Here is a 25,215-nt window from a genome sequence, read left to right as displayed (position 1 = left end):
TCTCTTCGAGAGGTCAAACGCGCTGGAGACACCGGACAGGATGGTGGTTGCCCAAGTCAGTGTGGTTGAACAAAAATATAGAATTGGGGCTATAAAACTGAACATTTAAAAATGATGACCTTTTCATGGATGATCATGCCAAGAAATGCTGTCCTCGTTTAGGATAGACAAAGATTTAATAAACACATATCAGAACGCATGAAATAGGCCTATATAAACCATATCCAATAATACAATGTTTAATAAATCCTATTTTTTAATTTCGCCTGAAAATTACATACTCAAATGTAACTGCCTGTAGCTCAGGTCCTGAAGCAAGAATATGCATATTCTTGATACCATTTGAAAAGAAACACTGACGTTTGTGGAACTGTGAAATTAATGTAGGAGAACACCACATTAGATCTGGTAAAACAAACAATAAAAAAAAACGTTATCTTTGAAATGCAAGAAAGACCATCCATTAAGATAGAAGCCTAGGTGTAATTTAAATTGTCCACAAGATGGCAGCAGTGTACCGCAGTTTGACTGAGCTCACTACACAATATTTTGCATCAAGTCTGCCAGGAGTATGCCCAAATGTGCCCGAATTTGTCAATTTATACATTTAAGTACATAACTAAAGAACATACAAAAATGCTATGGTACTAAAAATTGGAAGTTTACATACTCCCAGGAACGTCCTACATGATGGATCATTAGCTTCCCTACAAAAAAGACTAACTCTCACATCTAGATGAGCGGGAGGGAGGGGGTGGAGCCAGAGACAGCAGTGGGGTGACACATTCAGCAATCTTGCTCTGATTATACATTATTTACCTTCAGAGGTGATTGTATGAAACCAGCTGCCATGATAAGTGTTTTGTTGTGCACCATTCTAAAACAATAGCATGTTATTTTTTTGTAATAGCTACTGTAAATTGGACACTGCAGTTAGATTAACAATAATTTAAGCTTTCTGCCCGTATAAGACATGTCTATGTCCCCGAAAGTTGGCTGTTGTATACAACGTTTTCTAGTCACATTATCCCATATTGAGCAACAATCGTCCCGGTTTAGGGATACCGATCCCGTAGAGGTTTTAAGTAGGCCATTTAGTCTGGTGTTTGATATAGGCTCAAATAGGATAAGGGACTATATGTTCAAGAGTTGCTTAGTTTCTCAGTGTTTTAACTGGAAACCAGTTGGCCTGCCTACCCGCACCTGTCCACCCCCCCAAAAAATATCTTCCTTTCTCAGTAAAATGAAGAGAATTTAGAACCCTCTAACTCAACACAAAGCCAGTTCCACTGCATTTTTTCCATTATTACCCCCTAATCTGGGACTGATTTAGACCAGGAACACCAGATGGGCGCAATTAATTATCAGGTAGAACAGAAAACCAGCAGGCTCCAGCCCTCATAGAGTAAGAGTTGAATACCCCATATCTAGAGTAGGGTTTCCCCAAACTCGGTCCTGGGGCCCCACTGCGTGCACTTTTGTTTTTGCCCTCGCGCTACACAGCTGATTTAAAGAACTCATCAAGCTTTGATGATTTTAAATCAGCTGTGTAGTGCTAGGCCAAAAACCATAACTTCCACCCAGGGGATCCCAAGGACAGAGTTTGTGGAAACCCTGATCTAGAGACAATCAAGTGAAAATAAACTACCAAGAGTTACAATACCATGTTCAATAGGAAAGAAAAACAGCATGCTGGATGGTTTAACTTTAAAACTTTGTTCAATACAATTTGGTATGTACATTTTACAACATGGTTAACAAAGATGTAATTTAAAAATACATTTTAAATACACCTTAACGGAAATTGAAAAAGTTAATTAACACAGTTGCTCTTTTCTGCAGAAAAAGTGCCAAGATTAAAATTTAATTCAGGACTTCCCCACAAAACAAGATTCTCTACATACATGCTAGGTTTCTAACAGTTCAGTGACACTGCCCTAACTAAACATACACAGATATTTGTAAGAAAAACACTCCATCTGATGTAAAGTTAAATCTTAATGAATACATTTAAAAAGTAGATGACATGCCTTTTGAAATAAAAAATACAAAAAGATTTTCCTTTAAGGATTTTCTTTTAACGCAAAGCTGCATGTATTGTACAATATCCATTGTACAATAAAACAGGTATAATTCACATAAAAATGAACTGGATGCACATGTCAAATAGCCCATCCTTACACAATTACAAAGTAAGCTCTCCCTTGATAGAAAAGTGCCAGGCCCCCTTTAAGGAGCAGGTTCATCCTCCTAGGGGCCATGTCAGGCTTATGCGGCCAACTCTCAACCAACCGCTAAAGTGGGTATGGATAGGGTTGCATATTTGAAAATGCTATAGAATAGGGTATTCATTATTTATATATATTTTTTATAATGGTGAAAAAGAAATTACTCATTGTGCACTGTTCAAAGCAGCAAAAATCAAAGAAATTGATAGATCCTTTGGATCATGGACTTTTGATTTGTTAATTCCCCCCCATTTTGGGATCAAGTGTGGAAAGAAAATTACATTCATAGTCTGGAAATATTTAGCATCGGCAAAAAACGATGTGCCCTGTAGTGTAACTCGTCTGTCAGTTCAGTTTTATAGGGTGATGATTTCCAGAAAGGCAATGAGAGAGCAGGCTAGAAGGACTGGTATTCTACAGGGTTTTTACCCTCAGTCCTTCAGATGTTTGGCAAAATGACATGCATGATTAGCTGGGATAGGGCACAGTTGGATTCACCTAACAACTTTGTTCACAGGGCACAATTCAATTTAGAACAAAAACAGAGCAAACGGACCAGAATTTCCTTTCCGATTTGAGTGTTTTGATATTAGAGGCTTGATTGTCTCCGACAAACACTTCCAACGAGAGAAGAAGAAAAAGAGATTACATGGGTGGGGATATTTGATCATGTTAGGAAGGAGGTTGGTATGGCACCATATACATGACCAGCTAATGTACAAGTCCATAATATCAACAAAAGGGCCGAATGGACATGGTACGGTGACCGTTTTAGGTGTAATTTTTTCCTTACAGTTTGTCATCGATAAAGTGTCTAATGATCTGGTTAGGCCACATGAATTAACAAGTACTAGGTACAATATCTGACAATGCATCCCGGTATATTTCTCTACAACTCTCCCAAGTCTGGACAGAAACATCCAGACATTCATAACGAAGGTTCTCCAATAACGCTGCTTCTTTCTACTGCATTTAAAAAGGCTTTAAAGCCATATAATAAAACCAATTCCTAAAACAAACAAAAAAACTAGTAGGCAGGTTGAGTTTGTACCACAGTGACGAGGCTTGCTGTTTATATGCTGGTGGTGCTACACATTGGGCTGTTTCAGGACCCAGCCATCCATCTATATGCCCCCAGTAACAGACAGCGGTGAAATCTACATGAGTTATAATTCAATACTAGACATATCCATAAAAATAAAACCTTGGTTGAGTACAAATACATTGAAATAAATCAATGACAAATAAAAATGTTACTATAAAAGAAAAAATGTCAATAACACGTCGCTTGAGAAGTGGGGAACATTTAGTCAAACAAACTGTCTGTCCCTTGATGCAAATTTCTTGAAAGTTTTACTAATTGATTGATTGGCAAAGTGTCCTATTAATTCAAACAAAGCCAACTATTGTTTAAACAGAAGTACAAATTATACAGGAAGCTGTGAATTTGTTCAATTTGATTTGACATAGCATGGGGATATCCTACCATAACATCAAAGTTATTTTCCAATCAATAGCCTTGGAGAACACCTACATAAAACATAGGCAGAAAAAAGCAAATGCAACATCGTGAAATTGGGTAATATAACACATTGCGGTGACAACAAGTGTCTACAAAACAAAGACATTCAGCTAGAGGAATGCATAATGAGATCCTATAGGCTACTGGTAAAAAGTTTGTAAAAACCCCAAGCTGGAAAGAAAAGATAAGCTATGTACCCACACACACTTTACTGGCCATTCCTGTTCAAATTGGTCTGTAGCCAATGAGTGTCACTGTCAACAGTCCCATGAAAGCACCAAAGGGAGCAAGTGTAATCCTCTTCTCTGTCAGCTAACACATTCAGTCCAGACAGACAGCACCTTGGCCCCTCCGATAGGAAGCAGGGAGAAAGAAACTGCTCCTGAAAAAAGCCAGTCAAAAGGAGGAGCCTTCTTGATCTTGCCCACAGTAATGTGATCTAAACCTGTGGCTTTGTAAATTATTTTTAACCAGATGTTGCTTCAAAAATTTGACTTTGCATTGTCGTTATCGATGAAAAAAAAACTGTGTGGGGTAAAAAGAGGGAGAAGTGAAACCTTCGACAGTAATGGCAATGTTGTAATCCAAAGAGGGCTTTTTACATGTCTGTGTTGGTTTATTCAATCACTCGTTATCTCTTCTGTCCGTCTGTTCCAGGGATTAGTCTGGGGGAAGAAGCTCGTGCAGACGAAACCGTTCTCGAACATGTGGCCTCACATCCTCATTCTGGAGCACAGGAGACAGACAGACCATATTAATACCACAGGGATATGAACCTAAACCAATGATTTAAAGAGATGATTTCTCTGTTAGTGGCGAGACCATTTCATTTTGTAAAATACTTTGGTAGCGGGCTACTAAAAATGAATGTTGGGGGCATCGCAAAGCACATGTCAATGACAGCTCAAGCATGTATGACTTAGAAATAAACAAATTATTACTATCCAAGCATGAGTAAAATGTAGTTTGTATGTACCAGCTCAACAAGCTTCTCCAAGAACGGGACAAGCTTCAGGAGTTCGTTGTCATTTTTGTCCATGAACCAGCTCTCAATGGGAATCCCATTGGAAAGCTGTAGGGACATAGGAAGGTATACTCTGTATTGGATTGTACAACAGCATATATCAAATCTGTGAATATCATTTAAAATGAGAACAATAGGCTTAATTACGCTGTGCTAGGTTGGGTTACAGATGTCCCTTGGGACTGAAAGGCTCACCTGATATGCAAAGGCTTGTGGTGAATTGTCAATGATGACGGTCTTGGACAGGTCTCTTCCAAGGATGTTCAGGTCCTTGATGTAGTTCCCTTGTACGCAGACACAATGCTCACGAAATAACCTGTGTCTAGGGTTAGTGGAGAGGAAAATAAATCAATTGTTAAGTCTAAAGGTCTGTTTAAGAATAATTCAGTCAAACCACAATGTTGACAACTGAACATCACATGCAGGTGCAGACACATGCACGTGTCCATTGCCCAGCCCCAAAACCACAATCAACAGACACAGCAACCTCATGCAAACAGAACACTATACATGCATGTCAAAGCTAAGGCTTGTTATTCTATTACAAAAAACACAGCCGTTACAACATATTACAACTTCCAATGCATCTAAATTAAGGGGTAGAAATAAACATTTAACTTACCTAACCAACTGTTTCTTGGGATCCAAGATGTTGAGCAACTTGTCTGCATAAACCTTCTTTGAGGCAGTGAAGAGAATGATCTAACGAGGAAAAGACAACCGAATACGTTTCTCATTTCAGAGCATCTTAATGCATGCAACTGTACTCTTTCCATATACTGTTACAATTAAATAGGAGAAAAGGAAGCCCAGTTTACCTCATAGATTTGAGACATGCGCTCCAGGAACTCTCTGAAGAACGGCCTTAAACGCACATACACCTGCACACAAGCAAAGTATCAGTTATTTCTACAAAGTATTCAGAGGCCTCCGTTTCTCCTAGAAACTGATTCTGCATCTCCGACTTTCACCTGTCGCTGTCTACAATGGCACAGCTTTTGCACCCTCTGGTGGAAAAGTAAAATGCTTAAATATGTCCCATTTAAAATAGAAACTCCTCAATATCAAATCTCAAGGACTTCTGTATACCTGGTAAATGACATCTTGAAACAGAACCGGGAAGGTAAGTGCTGCATCGTCCAACTCATTCAAGCTACAGTGCACCAATGTCTCATCCTGGTAGGAATCACAAAAATAGTTGTAAGTTGCAAACCACCATAACAATACCCGTTAAGTGGATGTACCATTTACAGTAAAAGTATGCTTGATCTGAAAAATGTGGGTCGGAGGCTCCATACGGACGGTGTGACAATTGCGGAACCTCCGGAGGTATGCAGAGGACAAATTGAGCCTCCCAAATTTTGTAACAATGCCGAGGGCTCCGTATAGCTTCGCATTGACATGATTGGTTGACGGCATGTGGGGGGTCCATCCTGTATAAACAAACTCACTTCCTCCACAACAGCTCTGAGCTGCTCCGGGAAGCGCAAGTAGTGTGAATGCCCTGACTTCTGCAGTGGCCGTACCACTGTAAAAACTGCACGGCCAATGCAGATGTCGGATTGAAGAGCACCATGTAATCATCACTCACCAGGTCAAGAACCAGGGAGAACTCTGGTGTACTGCGGGTCTTTAGTGGGAGCGCAGGCTTCCTGGTCAGCTGTTCCTCGGTCAGTGGAGGTACATGCTTGATGAAGAAATACCTGGACAAACCCAAATCAAACCGGTCAAAGGTAAATACAGGACTTTCAATGAAAAATAAATAAAAATAATAATAATATCAACCCAAAATGTAATGTGTTGGTCCCATGTTTCATGAGCTGAAATAAAATATCCCAGAAATGTTCAGTGAGCACAAAAAGCTTAATACTCAAGTTGTGCACAAATTTGTTTACATCCCTGTTAGTGAGCATTTCTTTGCCAAGATAATCCATCCACCTGACAGGTGTTGCATATAAAGAAGCTGATTAAATAGCATGATCATTACACAGGTGCACCTTGAGCTGGGGACAAAAGGCAACTCTAAAATGTGCAGTTGCCACAACAATGCCACAGATGTCTCAAGTTAAGGAATCGTGCAATTGGCATGCTGACTGCAGGTACAGTTGAAGTCGGAAATTTACAAATACATTTACACTCAGTTTCACAATTCCTGACATTTAGTCCTAGTAAAAATTCCGTCTTGAAATGTCAGAATAATAGTAGAGAATTATTTTTTTCAGCTTTAATTTCTTTCATCACATTCCCAGTGGGTCAGAAATGTACATACACTCAATTAGTATTTGGTAGCATTGCCTTTAAATTGTTTAACTTGTGGAAGGCTACCCGAAACATTTGACCCAAGCTTCCCACAATAACTTAGGAGGAATGGGTCAAAATTCACCCAACAGAGCTGGTGTAAATGAGTCAGGTTTGTAGGCCTCCTTGCTCACACGCTTTTTCAGTTCTGCCCACAAACTATAGGCTTGAGGTCAGGGCTTTGTGATGGCCACTCCAATACCTTGACTTTGTTGTCCTTAAGCCATTTTGCCACAACTTTGGAAGTATGCTTGGGGTCATTGTCCATTTGGATGACCCATTTGCGACCAAGCTTTAACTTCCTGACTGATGTCTTGAGATATTGCTTCAATATATCCACATAATTTCCCTCCCTCATGATGCCATCTATTTTGTGAAGTGCACCAGTCCCTCCTGCAGCAAAGCACCACAACATGATGCTGCCACCCCCGTGCTTCACGGTTGGGATGGTGTTCTTCAGCTTGGAAGCCTCCCCCTTCTTCCTCCAAACATAACGATGGTCATTATGGCCAAACAGTTCTATTTTTGTTTCATCAGACCAGAGGACATTTCTCCAAAAAGTACGATCTTTGTCACCATCTGCAGTTGCAAACCGTAGTCTGGCATTTTTAATGTCGGTTTTGGAGCAGCGGCATCTTCCTTGCGGAGCGGCCTTTCAGGTTATGTTGATATAGGACTCGTTTTACTGTGGATATAGATACTTTTGTACTGGTTTCCTCCAACATCGTCACAAGGTCCTTTGCTGTCGTCCTGGGATTGATTTGCACTTTTCGCACCATAGTACGTTCACCTTTAGGAGACCAAACACATCTCCTTCCTGAGCGGTATGACGGCTACATGGTCCCATGGTGTTTATACTTGCGTACTATTGTTTGTACTGATGAAGGTGGTACCTTCAGGTGTTTGGAAATTGCTCCCAAGGATGAACCAGATTTGTGGAGGTCTACAATTTTTTTTCCTGAGGTCTTGGCTGATTTTTTTTATTTTCCCATGATGTCAAGCAAAGAGGCATGGAGTTTGAAGGTAGGCCTTGAAATACATCCACAGGTACACTTACAATTGACTCAAATTATGTCAATTAGCCTATCAGAAGCTTCTAAAGCCATGACATCATTTTTCTGGAATTTTCCAAGCTGTTTAAAAGCACAGTCAACTTAGTGGATGTAAACTTCTGACCCACTGGAATTGTGAAACAGTGATTTATAAGTGAAATAATCTGTCTGTAAACAATTGTTGGAAAAATTACTTGTCATGCACAAAGTAGATGTCCTAACCGACTTGCCAAAACTATAGTTTGTTAACAAGAAATTTGTGAAGTGGTTGAAAAACGAGTTAACGACTCCAACATAAGTGTATGTAAACTTCCGACTTCAACTGTATGTCCACCAGAGCTGTTGCCAGAATTTCATGTTAGTTTATGGTAGAGAAATTGTCTCCAACATCGTTTTAGAGAATTTGGCAGAACGTCCAACCGGCCTCAACAGACCCCATGTATTGCGTTGTGTGGGCGAGCGGTTTGCCAATGTCAACATTGTTTACTAAGGACAACTAAGACAATTGCATTTTTATCAATGGCAATTTGAATGCACTTTTATTTAAGTAGGCAAGTCAGTTAAGAACAAATTCTTATTTACAATGACAGCCAATCCAGGACAACTCTGGGCCAAATTGTGCGCCGCCCTATGGGACTCCCATCACGGCCGGATGTGATACAGCCTGCACATATGGTGCAGTCGGAAAGTATTCAGACCCCTTGACTTTTTCCACATTTTGTTACATTACAGCCTTCTAAAATGGATTACATTATCAAATTTACATAAGTATTCAGACCCTTTACTCAGAACTTTGTTGAAACACCTTCAGCCTTCTTGGGTATGACGCTACAAGCTTCACACACACGTACTTGGGGAGTCTCATTATTCTCTGAAGATCCTCTTGAGGATTGGATGGTTGGATGGGGAGCGTCGCTGCACAACTATCTTCACGTCTCTCCAGAGATGTTTGATCGGGTTCAAGTCCAGGCTCTGGCTGAGCCACTCAAGGATATTCAGAGACTTGTCCCGAAGCCACTCCTGTGTTGTCTTGGCTGTGTACTTAGGGTCGTTGTCCTGTTGGAAAGTGAACCTTCACCCCAGTCTGAGGTCCTGAGCAGGTTGTCATCAAAGAGCTCTCTGCACATTGCTCCGTTCACCTTTCCCTCAACCCTGACTAGTCTCCCAGTCCCTGCCGGTGAAAAGCATCCCCACAGCATGATGTTACCACCACCATGCTACAACGTAGGGATGGTGCCAGGTTTCCTCCAGACGTGACGCTTGGCATTCAGGCCAAAGAGTTCAATCTTGGTTCAATCTTCATCAGACCAGAGAATCTTGTTTCTAATGGTCTGAGAATCCTTTAGGTGCCATTTGGCAAACTCCAAGCGGGCTGTCATGTGTCTTTTACTGAAGAGTGGCTGCTGTCTGGCCACTACAATAAAAGGCCTGATTTGTGGAGTGCTGCAGAGATGGTTGTCCTTCTGGAAGGTTCTCCCATCTCCACAGAGGAACTCTGGAGCTCTGTCAGAGTGACCATCGGGTTCTTGGTCACCTCCCTGACCAAGGCCCTTCTCCACCGATTGCTCAGTTTGGCAGGGCAGCCAGCTCTAGGAAGAGTCTTGGTGGTTCCAAACTTCTTCCATTTAGGAATGATGGAGGCCACTGTGTTGTTGGGGACCTTCAATGCTGTAGACATTTTTTGCTACCTTTCCCCAGATCTGTGCCTCAACACAATCCTGTCTCGGAGCTCTACGGACAATTCCTTCAAACTCATGGCTTGGGTTTTGCTCTGACATGCACTGTCAACTGTTGGACCTTATATAGACAAGTGTGTGCCATTCCAAATCATGTCCAATCAATTGAATTTACCACAGGTGGACTCCAATCAAGTTGTAGAAACAACAAGGATGTTAAATGGAAACAGGATGCACGGGAGCTCAATTTTCTGAAGGTCTGAATACTTATGTAAAAAAGGTATGTTTTTTAATTTGTAATAGGTTTGCAAAAATATCTAAAAACCTGTTCTCTCTTTGTCATTATGAGGTATTGTATGTAGATTAATGAGGAACTTTTTATTTATTTTTTTACTTCATTTTAGAATGCTGAAACGTAACAAGATGTGGAAAAAGGGAAGGGGTCTGAATACATCCAAATGCACTGTAGATACCGTGACAAGATCCTGAGGCCCATTGTTGTGCCATTCAGCCGCTGCCATCACCTCATGTTTGAGCATAATTCGCAACCCAGTTCTTCCATGGCCTGCATGCTCAATTGTCCGTAGAGCATTGAGCATGTTTAGGATGCTCTGGATTGACGTGTATGACAGTGTGTTCCAGTTCCCGCCAATATCTAGAAACTTCGCACAATCATTGAAGAGGTGTGGGACAACCGGCCATAATCAACAGCCTGATCAACTCTATGCAAAGTAGATGTGTCGCGCTGCATGAGGCAAATAGTGGTCACACCCTACTATTTATTTGGTTATCTGTGACCAAGTTGCATGTCTGTATTCCTAGTCATGTGAAATCCACAGATTAGAGCCTAATGAATTGATTTCAATTGACTGATTTCCTTAACCTGTTAGGGTATAGGGGGCAGTATTGAGCATTTTTGAAATAATATGTGCCCATTTTTAACTGCCTATTACACCAACTCAGAAGCTAGAATATGCATATTATTGTTCAGGTTTGGATAGAAAACACCCTAAAGTTTCAAACTGTTTGAATGGTGTCTGTGAGTATAACAGAACTCATTTGGCAGGCAAAACCCTGAGACAGATTCTGACAGGAAGTGGATACCTGATGTGTTGAATTGACTTTAAGCCTATACCATTGAAAAACAAAGGGAAGGAGGAATATTGTGGCACTTCCTATTGCTTCCACAAGATGTCCCCAGCCTTTACAAAGTGTTTTGAGTGTTCTACAGTGAGATCTGACTGAAGAAGAGCCATGGAACGTGATGGCCCATTAGACACCTGGCGCGCGATTTGATGGTGGGTACTCTCATTCCGAAACGTTTTAAAAGAGAACCCAATGGTCCGCCTTGAATTTGATTAATGTTCTGGTTAAAAAAGGCCCTAATGATTTATGCGATACAACGTTTGACATGTTTGAACGAACGAAAATATATTTTTTCCGTTCTTGAAGTGAAGTGAAGTCCGGCTGGCTTAGATCATGTGCTACAACACGGAGGTTTTTGGACATAAATTATAAGCTTTTTTGAACAAAACTACATTCGTTATGGACCTGGGATTCTTTGGAAGTGACATCTGATGAAGAGAATCAAAGGTAATGGATTATTTACATAGTATTTTCGATTTTAGATCTCTCCAACATGGCGGTTAGTCTGTATCGCAATGCGTATTTTTCTGGCGCAGTGCTCAGATTATTGCAAAGTGTGATTTCCCAGTAAGGTTAATTTTAAATCTGGCAAGTCCATTGCGTTCAAGAGATGTAAATCTATAATTCTTTGAATGACAATATAATATTTTACCAATGTTTTCTAATATTAATTAATTATTTTGTTGTCATGACTTGACTGCCGGTATTGGAGGGAAACGATTTCCTGAACATCAACGCCATAGTAAAACACTGTTTTTAGATATAAATATGAACTTGATAGAACTAAAAATGCATGCATTGTCTAACATAATGTCCTAGGAGTGTCATCTGATGGAGATTGTAAAAGGTTAGTGCATAATTTTAGCTGATTTTATGGTTTTGGTGACGCCTGTCTTTGAATCGACAATACACTACACACAGCTATTGTCAATGTACTCTCCTAACATAACCTAACTTTATGCTTTCCCCGTAAAACCTTTTTGAAATCGGTAAACGTGGTTAGATTAAGAAGATGTTTATCTTTCAAAGGCTGTAAGTTAGTTGTATGTTTGAGAAATTTGAATTTTGACATTTATTTGGTTTCAAATTTGCCGCTCTTGAAATGCACCTGCTGTTGATAGGGTGCGCCACGGGGGGCACGCTAACGTCCCACATAGCCCCAAGAAGTTAAATGAACTGTAACGCTTTGAAATTGTTGCATGTTGAGTTAATATTTTTTGTTCAGTACATTTTCCTTTTTTGTATTCACAAGATCAAAATTAATTCTAAACATTCATATTTTGGCCTTAACTAAGGCTGGAATATTTTGCATAGAGGGAGCAGATTTGTACTTACGGGTCAAAGACCTCCCAGTCCTCCTCGTATGTCCCCTCTGCAGGGGCTGTGGGCTGTGCCTCCACATAGCCTCCTTCTGGAGGGGCGTCTGGGCCTGAGAGGATAGGAAGGAGGAGACCAAGAGAAATGGGCAGGAGAGAGAAGTGAGCATGATCCTCGTCCATAATGACATGGACTCTACACCAAGAAGACATTTCTTTATCTCCAGCTACCTGTGAGAGGAGGCATGTCTGTTGTGTCTGTGACGACCTCCTCTTCCTCGACAGGCACTTCTGGAGGGTGTGGGGGCCGCAGCATGTTGCTGGAGTAAAGGGGCATAGTCGTACACACTTCCTCGGTGGAGGTGGCAGTGCAGGTGGGGGTCTCCTCCACCGTCTCCATGTCCAGCTGCTTGACGATCTCCTCAGCCTCCAATGCCTGGTCTGGGGAGTCCGAACCTGACGTGGCTGAAAATTACATTAGATTACTATATTATATTTATACTACTTATTACTGTAGTTCTGCAGGGAAGTTAGATTTGACCACAATATAAAAAAAAATACAATAACATACAAATAAACATCATACAAGGTAGAATGAAGACCGAGGTAATATAGTAGGCCATTACCAGTGCAGGGAGTAGAGACAAACATGGAACAATGTAGGCCAATCTAACATATTTCAAGTCAAGTTTCTGCAGAGTAGTTGGCACTCTTCGACCTAGAATCATTTTGTGGTATTACCATTTTTATTTGCTGGTGAGAAGAAGTTGAAGACTGGAGAGAAGATGGTTCCCAGGAGTGTGGTTCTAGGCGGACTGGTCAAAGTCTCTGCCGCCTCCTCCAGCTTCCCATTGGGCTTCACAGGCTTACTACTCGTGTCATGGTTCGTGTCATGGTTTGTTGCTTCTGTGGTTTAGGGTGAGGAGCAGGTAAGGACAACATGATTTGTCGCTTTATCAAGGCATGCAAAACTCCTGTAAAAAGGCTTGTTGGTGTGCAAGGTATAATTACTGAACAGAATAACGTTTCGCTCCGGTCTTTCAATTAATCCTCCACTCTTTTTCCAAACTCACCCCCGTTGACCGAGTTCCTCCTGCTGACCCTGGAGATTGTCCTCCTGGGGGCATCGCCACCTTGTGGTGTGGAAGAGATCAGGTTGTCGTCTACGTCGCAGGTGAGCCGTGTCTTCTTTGCTGGGTTCTCCTGCTCTACCTGAAGTAGAAACACAACTCATATCAGAACTGATGGGAGGAGTATAACTTTAGAATAAAGAAAAATCTTAAAGTATTCCCAACATTTAATTTTGAATCTACCCACTAGCAGAAGGCCAAAGGAATTCTGACTCATATCTGGTTGGATGTACAATGGACTTGTAGTACGCCAAGTGACAATGTCCCAAGACAAAGAACCCATATGCCTTCCCAGGGGGATTATTTCTCTCCTGAAATACTGTTTCAGCCAACCCTAGCTACCTACTTGGGCTGCACGATCAATTGAATTCAGGAAGAAATTGCGATATTGATGTGCAATATCCATATCACAAGAGGCTGCGATTCTCTACTTTCTTTGACACTCTAGACTACGGTACCTTCTCCAATAAGATTCTCTAGACTCCATTCACTCTCTACATGCACAGAGGATGCTGACCAATCACAAGCGGGCTCTCACTCTCTGTAAGACATGCTGGCTAATCATAAGCATCCCACAGAGCATGCAGTTAAATGTTGGTGAGGAGAGAAAGGGCTTTACCTCAGTGTGTCGGAAACATGAGTGCTGCTAATGCTAACGAGAACAGCGATTTGGTGCCAAAGGGCGCATCTTCAGTGGCATGGCAGTATTCAAGCTACAGGCAAACTGTTGTCAACCAAATGCATGTTGTGCAAAAAGTGCCTCAGAGTTTTAGCAACAACACAACAAATGCATTCAATCGTTTGAAGAACCATTCCCTACTTCATGAAGATTGCATGGTGAAAAAAAGTAAAAATAAATAAAAACACCCGACAGCAGCAATGCCCCTCAGCCACAGCTTGCCACCTACGTTAAACAGGAATTGAAAAGGGCCCTATGAAAAAACATCCCGCAGACACATAGAAATCACCCAGAGGCTATCACATAGCCAAAGACATGGTTCACATTTAGTCAGCAAAGATTATATATATATATATAAAGATGATAAACAAGCTGGACAGGACACAAGATTCTGTCTCTCAAGTCACCATCTCAATGCTGTATAGCAAAATTAAGGGATAAGTTGAAACAGAGCTCACATGATTATTACGTGACTACAACATAGTTGTACTATGGTCTAGTATAACATAGGGATGGGAATTGCCAGAGACCTCACAATGCGATATTATCACTCTACTTAGGTGTCGATACGATATGTACTGTGATTCGACACTGATTTTATTGCGATTCAATGTTCCAAACATAATGCTTACCATATGTCTGCTGCAGAGGGATAAGAGAGCCATGAGAAAACGAGTTGAGCAGTCAAGGAAATAAGTGCTGAAAAACTAAAATTGTTTAAAAAGATATCGAACGAGCTATGAAGGGAAAATACTGGAGTTTGTGCAAGTACAGCCAACTAGAGCAAAAATAATATTGTAATAGTCAAAACAATATGATATACAAATAACCCAATATGTAATTATCCCCCCCATCACTAATATAACAACCAAGCCCTACATTAGGCTACATTTTATTGATAAGGAGTTCCAACTGAAAGGTCCGTGCTTGCAAACATCATAGGCTACTTCCCCAGAGGTCACAAGAAAAAAAAAAAAAAAACATAGCTCTGGGGTTAAATTTAAATAAAGATAAAATAACTAGGCAAGTCAGTTAAAACAAATTCTTATTTTCAATGACGGCCTAAGAACAGTGGGTTAACTGCCTTGTTCAGGGGCAGAACGACAGATTTGTACCTTGTCAGCTCAGGGATTCGAACTTGCAACCTTTCGGTTACTAGCTCAACGCTCTAACCACTAGGCTACGCTGCCGCCCCAGCAGCAAAGACGATTTAGCCGCTTGGGGCCTGAACGAGGAGCATTAAGTGTGCATAACGATCACGGTGCACACGTGGTGAAGGCCATCGCGTTGAATGACTGGACCAGACTGCACCTTGTAAATTGGTATGTTGTTAAATGAACTTTGACTTATAATGATGATTCAGCCTACTTATAGATACAATCATAAGCTTCCAATTCCATCTGCAGCCTATGGCTGGCTGAATAAATAATGAACTTAGCTTTAAATAATTAACTTGAAGAACTCCATGGTAAAATAGGAACTCATGTTATTCATTGGTTAAATGAACAACATGCTACACTTATAGCACACTATATTTCAAGGATCATCAACTAGATTCAGCCGCGGGATAATTTATTCTTCAGTGGATGGTCAGGGGGCAAGAACATAATTACAAATAATTTGTAGGCTGCAAATTGACCGCAATAAGCTCCAAAAATATATAATATGACTAAAACACAATTTCAAACTGTTAACATTTGTATACCTTCACATCTCACTACTATGCGTGGGAATACTTGAGAAAATATTTCCTAAATTAAAATCACTTGGAGCTGATTTCCTGGTGTTTTTACAGTCTATTATGTCCAACAATTACATTTTTTGGGGCTCAGAAAACAAATGAAACCACCTGCAAGCCAAATCTGACCTGCAAGTTGGGGAACCCTGCTATAGATTGATCATGTTAAATTAGGTTTGTTAATATGCAGGTGTAGTAATCCTATCATCATATTTCAATGTTGGAAAATATTTGCTTAATTTGGTTTTGTATTCATTTAGCACAGTATGTATTAACTCATAATCTCATTTTAGAAATGATGTTTTCTACCCAGACATGCGTTTTAAACATGTCTGCTGGAATTACCAAGTTTTTACCCATGTGTTAGAAAATTGCAATATCTGCCCCCCAAAAATTCAAATTATTATTTTATTTTTATCAAATCGTGCAGCCCCACTACCTACTATCCTTCTACAATCTCTATAGCCACCACTAAAATTACAACACTGCTGGAGTTCTAAGACAAGCTGCTGCAATCCACCATGCATTTCTAGGGAAACATGACACTGGGGGTACTGAAACAGACTTTACTTCTTAAATCTGGACGGGGCTAAATAAAGGTCTAGGGGGTGTGTGTGTGTGGGGGGGTGCAAAAAGGAGCTGCTTACACAACACGTTGCTGAGATGTTAAACTAAGGACTGCATGTAACTTTAGTGATCAAACAGCTGTGGAATGTTCGAGGGGTGTTACCATGCCGAGATGGCACCCTATTCACTATATAGTGCTCTACTTTCGACCAAGACTCACAGGGCTCTGGTCAAAAGTAGTGTACTATATAGGGAATAGGATGCCATTTCGGAGACAGATAACAGAGAGACGGCTCACCTTGACAGCATTTCCTCTGATTAATTTCTTAATGGTGGACAGCAGGCCTCTCCCGCCACCTGTCGGTGTGCACTCCTCCACTTCTGAATGCCTCCGCTTGGTCCGGGATGGGCGGGGCGCATGGGCAGGGCTCGACTGCTGAGATGCCTTCCGCATTCTCAGCCTCATTGTTTTAAGAGCCACATGTAAGACTGGAGGACAGACAGGGCAAAGCGGGTTGATGGGCAAAAGCAGACAAATGGGGGGAGATTGGGTGGGACGAGAGAGAAAGAGGGAAAAACTGTTAGTGTAAGACCTGATTTTCCCCCTCTTCATACGTTCACATAACATACAGCTTAACAGCTAAAAAGGCGTGGACAAGCTGGTGATTTGAAAACTCAGTGAACAAAAAACACCAGCAGAAAAAGTGCTGCTGCTGCTAACATCTGGTTGCATTCAAGACACCATTTCCTTTGCATCACAGTACATCATTGCTGCCTCTGTGAGCCAAAGACCCATCACACGACCCGACAACTGAGTAGTCAAGACTATTTCAGTGAATGTGTTTAACAACTGACGGGACAAATTGATCAAAAAGTATGAGGACAGAGATAAGATGGCCCTATGGGTTTCATTAATGAAAAAAAAACATGCACAAGGAAAGTGATTTACTGTAAGTAACCACAGCTCTCTTCTCTCAAGGAGGACAATCCCCCTGTACTTACTCTTACATGCTGACCAAACCAGCTCTGCACCGGCAATTTCACCCATTGTGAGTAATAATCGTAGGTTCTCTTCAACAATTTTTCCAGATAAAAAAAAGGGGAAACCACAAATTAACGTGTTCTTTGATTCATCACTCCTTGTTCATTTCTCTGTGGATTTTATACGGCAGTGGCAACCAACTTTAAGGTGCATTACTACAACCGACTGGAGTGTGGACCTCGTTCTTCTTTCAAGTCACTCACGTGGGTTAGTATGCTCCTAAACACCAATGAGGAGATGGGAGAGGCGGTACTTGCAGAGCTTCACACATCTAAAATAGAAGCAGGTTCTATTTTCGCACTTGGCTACACAGACACCCATTGACGCGCGCAAGCTCGAGGAAATTCTTGAATAAAGTGCATTTTGCAAAGCAAGTTTTGGTCAGCATCCTACATTACATAACTGTCTGAAAATGTGTTCAGACATGTCCAGGACCTATCTGGCACCATGCCAGACAGCAGACACAGAGCCCTCTCTATCCACCACTCCCATTGCACTGCAGAGAAACCCACTGCTTCACTACATCTGCATTACATTACCATGGGGCCTGGTCTAAACAGTGAACACACTTTCTCAACAGATCCTAACAAAGTCCATTTACTTCTCAGATAAACCTTGAGGAATGTGAACACACCATCCCTTTTTTTCAGTCACTAATGTAAAGTTTCCATCCCATGTCAAAATGTGTGAGGGACAATTTTTTATTTTATTACCCAAATTAAATTAGCAGTTGATTACAGGGCAGGGATTCGGGGAACGTATGTGCCTTCAACACTACAATCTTCACCGTGACGAAGCAATAGCTGTTATGTTGAACTAGCATAACGGGGATGTTACGCGGTACTATTGACGTAATATGACAGCATTAGTGTCCTTGTAATGACTGCAAGCCCCATGGGCACAGGGGTGCCAGTGTGAGCAATGCAATGCCGCTATGGAGAGGTTAGCTACAAATCAGAGATTAAAAATAGCTTCAAATCCAGAGACTAAAAAAAAATGTTACGCCCAGATAATAATATAGCCAGTAAATATGATTATTTACGAATGAAGGAACGACCTAGCTCTCGGTTAGGCTAAGCCAGGCATCAAACAAGGCCCGCGGACCGAATCCAGCCGACGCACTGATTTGGGGTGTCAATTCATTTTGGCCCACTTCCATACCGCCCATGATGCACTGCACTACAAGTCACAGGAAGCACTGCCAACATGCTGCATGCCAAACAGCAGTGCATTGCCACACACACACACACACACGCGCAAGCCTGCATGCTGTATCATATCACTAAATGGCAGTGACCGAATCTACCGGACCGAAAGTTTAAAGGTGTGGTAGGCCATGCTAAGTGTCAGTTCCAACTGATCATTGCGGTAGCCTACAGAAAACGTCATCTTTGTTGGCTTTTATTTTTTTAAGAGTAAGAATGAATAACCAAAAAGCCAAACCTTTCAATAAAACACCATGCAAAGGAGAAATGTAGGCCTATGACAACATCTGAGCAGTAGGCTAGGCTACAACCACCTAGTTATGTTTTTGTTATTTGGAGTTAAATCACATCTGCAAGCATAGCAGCAAAGGCTGGACAAATATTATTTAATATGTTAAGATGCTATAAAGCATCCTATGTACATAAGTGGTTAATATTAAGAGCCATATTTTTTGAGAGAGAAAAAAAATGGCCAGTTTGGGTCGTGGTTGTAGGCACGTTTTTTGTAAAAACAAACAATAGGCTATGTCTGGCCCGCAAATTTGTTTTTTTTTTTTCTTCTTCAATATGGCCATTGTGCTGATTGAGTTTGATACCCCTGGGCTAAACCAATGCATCAGAAACGGCATGCTTCAATTTTGCCTGCAGAACTCAGCATGGATGCAAGAGCCAATGAAGATGAATCACACATATATACACAGGTCTTCTAGTTATAGCATGCCTATTTTTTACCATCTCAAAGCATGACGCATTCACAGCTTCCAACAACCCAAGGCTGCAGCCGGTAGCACCAGAAACACTATACTGCGGGGAAGAGGATTTCCTTATTTCTCTTTCTTTTTTTCTAAGAACAAAGGAAATCTATGGATATATAATACACACATCAAGTAAGGTTGTGGATAAAGCTATATTTCAGAAAAGTATAGTACAGACTATCCATTTTCACTGCACCCAGATTTCTGAAATTACAACCAGCTGTTACACATGCTACAAAGAAAACAACCTCTATATAGCTAGCATCTAGCTACTCACACATACACACCATTATACTACAGTGCATTATAAAACAAATGTTAACATTTTTTCTGGGGGAAGATGTGTGAGAACCATTGAAATTGCCTCATGCACACACAGCTCAGCGGTGTGACCGTGATGTAAGTTGTTAAAAATGTAAACAGGCATTACCTCATTTTATCGTGGCTCAGTTAACCCTACTGCAGGGTTATTCAACTAAATTCTTACGGGGCCTAATTTGAAAAAGGTTATTTATATTATAATCTTATGAAGCACGTTCATAAAAATTTCGCTAGAAGTTCATTTTGAGTGCTTTAAGAGCAGCCTAATTCAGTTCATCAAATTGTTTAAATAATGGAACACATTTGTACTTATAACACAGTTTACCGCATTCACATTCATTAATTTCTACTTTCCTGTTTGTTTTACATGCATAGCTTCATTTTGGTTTTATTTACACATAGGAAACCTTTTATGCATAGCATATCTCAGATGACCAGCATCAAATTCTGTCCCATTTTCAATTTCTTCATTATTTTCTGTCTACTTTTGTTATTTTTACACATGGTATATCTCAGATTACTAGTTTTCGCAGAGCAGTCTCTCTCCCCACCGCATCAGTACAGAATGGGTGCCTTAATAAAAAAGCACCACCTCTGTAGGGACTAACTTTACAACAACATTTTATGAGTTTGCTTTCAGTTCATCTAAAGACTCCAACATCACAGGAGTGATTTGTACTAATGGCTGAATATAGTTGCGCAGTGAAGGGAAAATGGAAGGTTTTGTTTGAGATTAAATCAGGAGATAACATTTTTAAAGTCTGTTTTACCAATCATGTCAATGGCTGTCTCATCCCTCCCCTGTAGTCCCAAATTAAGTCAATTCAATTGATTGAAGACGTCACAAAAACAAAACGTGATACGAGCTCCTCAAGCATTTTCGCTAGATATTTGTTGGCTTTCTTGTGGCGGCAATCACGGAGAAAAGCAACCATCTGCTCCCAAAGATCACATAATGCTCTCGAGAGCATTACCCTTGCTTAGCCATCGAACATCATTGCGTAAAAGTAGATCATGATTCTCAGCAGACTACAAAACAAGCAATGTTGCAGGCTAGGATGTTGAACGGATAAAGTTAATGGTAGTTGGTGTTTTTTAACTCACAGCCGAGTTAAGCACAAAACACGCTCTGGTGTAGTGATCTCATCTGTGGTGAAAGAGCTGATAGGCGGGCAGACAGACCCTGTACCCCTGTTAGCAGCGCTGATTGGCTGTAACTGGTATGTTAGGTGATATTAATTGACAGCACTTAACGGGCAGGACTACAGGAAAACATTTCTCCCATTGGAGCATATTGAACGAGGGCTCCTTTTGGTACTAAGAATCCAATTTTTGCTGGAAATGATTTGCTTTTTTTTTTTTAATATGAATGTTCAGAAATGTATCTAAATTGATAAACGGCCAGTTGAATAGCCCTGCCCTAGAGTATGACCAAATTTTCCAAGGAGTGCATGAAAAGTTCAGTTAAATTGTTTGCATCAAGACCAATCTTGAGTTGATCTGGTATCCAAACTGAATATTAATATTCAGTTTGGATTAACCACCAACACTCCACGTCACTCACCAATATGTGTTCAAAATGTGAGCTTGTGTAATGTAGTAACACATTGTCCACATCAAGGAAGGTACCACAACCTAAAATAATGAAATATGGCAACTTCAATATTTTAATGTAGGATGACAAACTCAGATGCACAATTTAAGTTGTGTAGCACTTACTTCTCAATGCATATAGATTTAGAGCACCCCAAGAAAACATTCCCAAATTACAAACTGTTAAATTATAATGTTGATCGAACCCAACTTTTAGAGCTTCTCCAAATAAACTAATTTCAGGAAAAAAAAATACCACAACGCCCCGCGGTCAGCGTCACATGATGAATGTAAAACTTTGTAAAAAGTGGGATTAATGAGGGAATAAACTGGGCGAATTGGGCATTTACTCAATCTGCAGGTCACATTTCATCCCTGAGAACTTCCACGGCTATCAACAATGGAAGGAGTATTTCAGCAAGAAGTCGCTTCTCAAAGTGGATGGTGCACCTACCATAAACGTGGCTTTAAAGCATCTCAAAACAGGCAGCAGCACCAGCATCATGGGCTTCAGTGAGCATGGAAGTCAAGCAGGTAAGTGAAAGAGCTATGCTAACGTTAGCTAGCTATAACAGATTTCGCTCACATCATCTAAATAACACTGAAAACTAACATGTTTTAGTTTAGGTCACGCAAATATGTTCACACAAATACATATTTCCACATATAATTGATTAAATTACATTTCTTCTATAAAGATTGTAATTGTGTCAATATGTTGTGAATATTTTAGAAAATGAGTTTCCATATTAAAAAGTGGAAGTGCCACTTACAGCTCACCATGTACAGTAGGATACAGCCAGACAAGATGTTCCTCCACCATGTACAGTAGACTACAGACAATATGTTCCTCCACCATTTACAGTAGACTACAGACAATATGTTCCTCCACCATGTACAGTAGACTACAGACAATATGTTCCTCCACCATTTACAGTAGACTACAGACAATATGTTCCTCCACCATGTACAGTAGACTACAGACAATATGTTCCTCCACCATGTACAGTAGACTACAGACAATATGTTCCTCCACCATGTACAGTAGACTACAGACAATATGTTCCTCCACCATGTACAGTAGACTACAGACAATATGTTCCTCCACCATGTACAGTAGACTACAGACAATATGTTCCTCCACCATGTACAGTAGACTACAGACAATATGTTCCTCCTTTGTGTACAGTAGGCTACAGGCAATATGTTCCTCCTTTGTGTACAGTAGGCTACAGGCAATATGTTCCTCCATTGTGTACAGTAGGCTACAGGCAATATGTTCCTCCATTGTGTACAGTAGGCTACAGGCAATATGTTCCCCCACCGTGTACAGTAGACTACAGACAATATGTTCCTCCTTTGTGTACAGTAGGCTACAGGCAATATGTTCCTCCTTTGTGTACAGTAGGCTACAGGCAATATGTTCCTCCATTGTGTACAGTAGGCTACAGGCAATATGTTCCTCCATTGTGTACAGTAGGCTACAGGCAATATGTTCCCCCACCGTGTACAGTAGGCTACAGACAATATGTTCCCCCACCGTGTACAGTAGGCTACAGGCAATATGTTCCCCCACCGTGTACAGTAGGCTACAGGCAATATGTTCCCCCACCATGTACAGTAGGCTACAGGCAATATGTTCCTCCACCAAGTGAATCATAGAAATTACAGGGCGTTCCTTATATGTGGGGAGCATAAATTGTAAACAAAGATATTTTAGAGTTAAAACCCATGTATATTTAAGCAGTAAGGCACGAGGGGGTGTAGTATATGTCCAATATACCATGGGCTGTTCTTACTCACGATGCAACACGGAGTGCCTGGATACAGCCCTAGTGGTATATTGGCCATATACCACGAGGTTCCTTATTGCTATTATTGCCCTGAATGCCGATTGGCTGAAAGCTGTGGTTTTTCATACTACTGGTATGACAAAACATTTATTTTTACTGGTCTAATTGCTACCTGGACTTTAATTGGGGGCTCTAGAAAGAGTACCCGCAGTGACTGCAGCAGCCCATTCATTCGCCCTCACTACTAATCGTTTGATGGTGGCGGTGCATCGTTACATAACATGTGGAAGGTATGGTTAGATGAGGGGATGGTCGAGCAACACGAGTGGCAAGTGGGAACACCACTCACACTTCATTGAAATAGCTAGTTAGCTAACTAGACAAAGTTTGTTTAAGTCTTCTGGCAAGTTAAACGAATTGTCACTGTTCAACATGTTTCCGATTCCTTCGTGTAATGGGTCAAAGCTGGTTACAATTCAAAAGAAAACATGTTAAGCTTTCGCACTTGTTCCACAGCTAACGTAACCAACTAACTTCTGCTAATGGCCATGGACGGGCTGCGCTAACCAGACGTGCATACACAAAGTGGGCGGGAAATTAAAGCTTGCTACCGACCACTCGTGTCCAGGTAGAAGGCCGTAAAAACAGGGTACCAATAGTAACTAACTAGCTAAACATCAGGCGAGCTCGCAAGCTGCTAGCAATAACAAACATCGAAAGCAGGGCGCGAGGTTAGTTAACGGTAGCTAGCCGTGGCGGCTACCCCGCTAGCTAGCAAAAAAAATGCAGTACCTAGATAACTAGCTACTGTACCTGCCATTTCTCAGTCCATTTTCAATTGAGAAATGTTAGCTGTTTGGTTATGCTGTTAGCTGTTATAGCATCTAGCTAATGAAATTAAACGTAGATTGTGAGAGGCTGGACAAGCAATATTTAGCCCCTTGTTCTGTCCAAAGGCACATTTGACTAGCTAGCTAACATTAGCTAAACTTAATTAGCTAGCACTAGCCAAACTTTGCTAGCTGATTAGTTAGCTACCTAGCTTGGCAACATGGATCTAGTCAATTAGCTGTCTTAGGCAAGAGTTAGCCAAGGCTGTTGTAAATGTATAAGAAATCAAACCAACATTTACAAAAACATTCTGTAATTTCCCGCTGCGAAATGGTTACATGTTAGCAAACCAGGAGGCCGAGATTGCAGCAAGACATAGGGTCAAATTGGCTGGCTAGCTACTGTAGATTGTTTTTGTCCATGCCTTGGGGGCGAGAAAGGAAAATATTTATTTGTACGTCACTCACACATGCTGAAAGAAGCTTGAAATAATCCCTACTTACTTTATAGTACTCCACCGTATCTAGAAAACGAGTTGACTGCTCAAGCACTGCTGGCTGCCACGGTGCGGACAGCAGCTGCCTCTTCGTTTTCTTGGTTCCTCTCTGCTTTGCTGTTTTTATGAACGGTCTAGTAGCTGATACTGCGATGTGCTCCAGACGCCATTTCCCGCCTCCTCACCCACACTCTCTCGATGGCAGATACCCGGATGACAGAGGACCGCTTGAGCCAGAGGCGTCAATGAGGTGGTTCGTTTATCTGCCCCGGGTTACCCCGGCGAGAGGAATTTGTTCGGGTGAAGTGATTGCATTCATTCTGGAACCGGACTGCTTCCGGGCGTGAGCCAGGTGCCCCGCTCTGGCGGACAGCAAAGTTGGCTCAAAACAAAAGTAACGTAATTAAGCACGAGTTCTAAGTCGAGTTTTGTGTTTTCACATTCAAAAGTGATTGCCTAGGATAAAACCCATTTACCTGCCTTCCCAATGAAAACTAGTTAGAAAATTCGAACATTTTATTTGATGGAAAAGAGATGCATGTTTCTGGACGATGCACAATGCTGACATGACCAAACGGCGCAGATTACTGTTTGATTTGAGAAGGGCGCTCCACCCTCCCGCTTTCGCCCTATGGTGTGCCGGGCCATTGCCCGGTTCAACCCGGGCCAGTGTAATATAACTCAATGTTTCCTTTGCTTGGGCACATGAACTCACACCCCTTTTATTTGAAAAACAGTACAGTACCAGAGATACTCTGACAGTACATACCGTTACCTGGTCCTAAATCCCCCGAGCACCCATG

General features: G+C 41.2%; 1 protein-coding gene across 1 annotated transcript; it reads right to left on the bottom strand.

The window, feature by feature from the left end:
* Nucleotides 1–1,699: 1,699 nt before the first annotated feature.
* LOC115203002 (CTD small phosphatase-like protein 2-B) lies at nt 1,700–24,699 on the bottom strand. The gene is made up of 13 exons (XM_029767248.1): nt 24,420–24,699; nt 16,675–16,865; nt 13,336–13,474; nt 13,004–13,168; nt 12,494–12,727; nt 12,282–12,375; nt 6,366–6,477; nt 5,864–5,950; nt 5,593–5,655; nt 5,397–5,476; nt 4,970–5,096; nt 4,727–4,822; nt 1,700–4,476 (listed from the first exon to the last, which is right to left on the bottom strand). Exons 2-13 carry the CDS (start codon nt 16,840–16,842, stop codon nt 4,411–4,413), a joined length of 1,431 nt encoding a protein of 476 aa, XP_029623108.1. The 5' UTR covers nt 16,843–16,865; nt 24,420–24,699; the 3' UTR covers nt 1,700–4,410.
* Between the last annotated feature and the right edge of the window lie 516 nt (nt 24,700–25,215).

This window comes from Salmo trutta, chromosome 12, assembly GCF_901001165.1.
Source record: "Salmo trutta chromosome 12, fSalTru1.1, whole genome shotgun sequence".
Classification (NCBI taxonomy): domain Eukaryota; kingdom Metazoa; phylum Chordata; class Actinopteri; order Salmoniformes; family Salmonidae; genus Salmo; species Salmo trutta.
Note: the sequence above shows the minus strand (reverse complement) of the source record. Positions and strands in the feature narration are given on the sequence as shown.

What these genes read in the sequence shown, in the direction of transcription:
- LOC115203002 (XM_029767248.1), bottom strand. Translation starts at nt 16,842, where the DNA reads ATGAGGCTGAGAATGCGGAAGGCATCTCAGCAGTCGAGCCCTGCCCAT. An exon ending in GACTGGGAGGTCTTTGACCC is followed by an intron (nt 6,478 to 12,281) that starts GTAAGTACAAAT and finishes GGGTTTGTCCAG; the next exon opens with GTATTTCTTCATCAAGCATG. An exon ending in CACAAGCCTTTGCATATCAG is followed by an intron (nt 4,823 to 4,969) that starts GTGAGCCTTTCA and finishes ATGTCCCTACAG; the next exon opens with CTTTCCAATGGGATTCCCAT.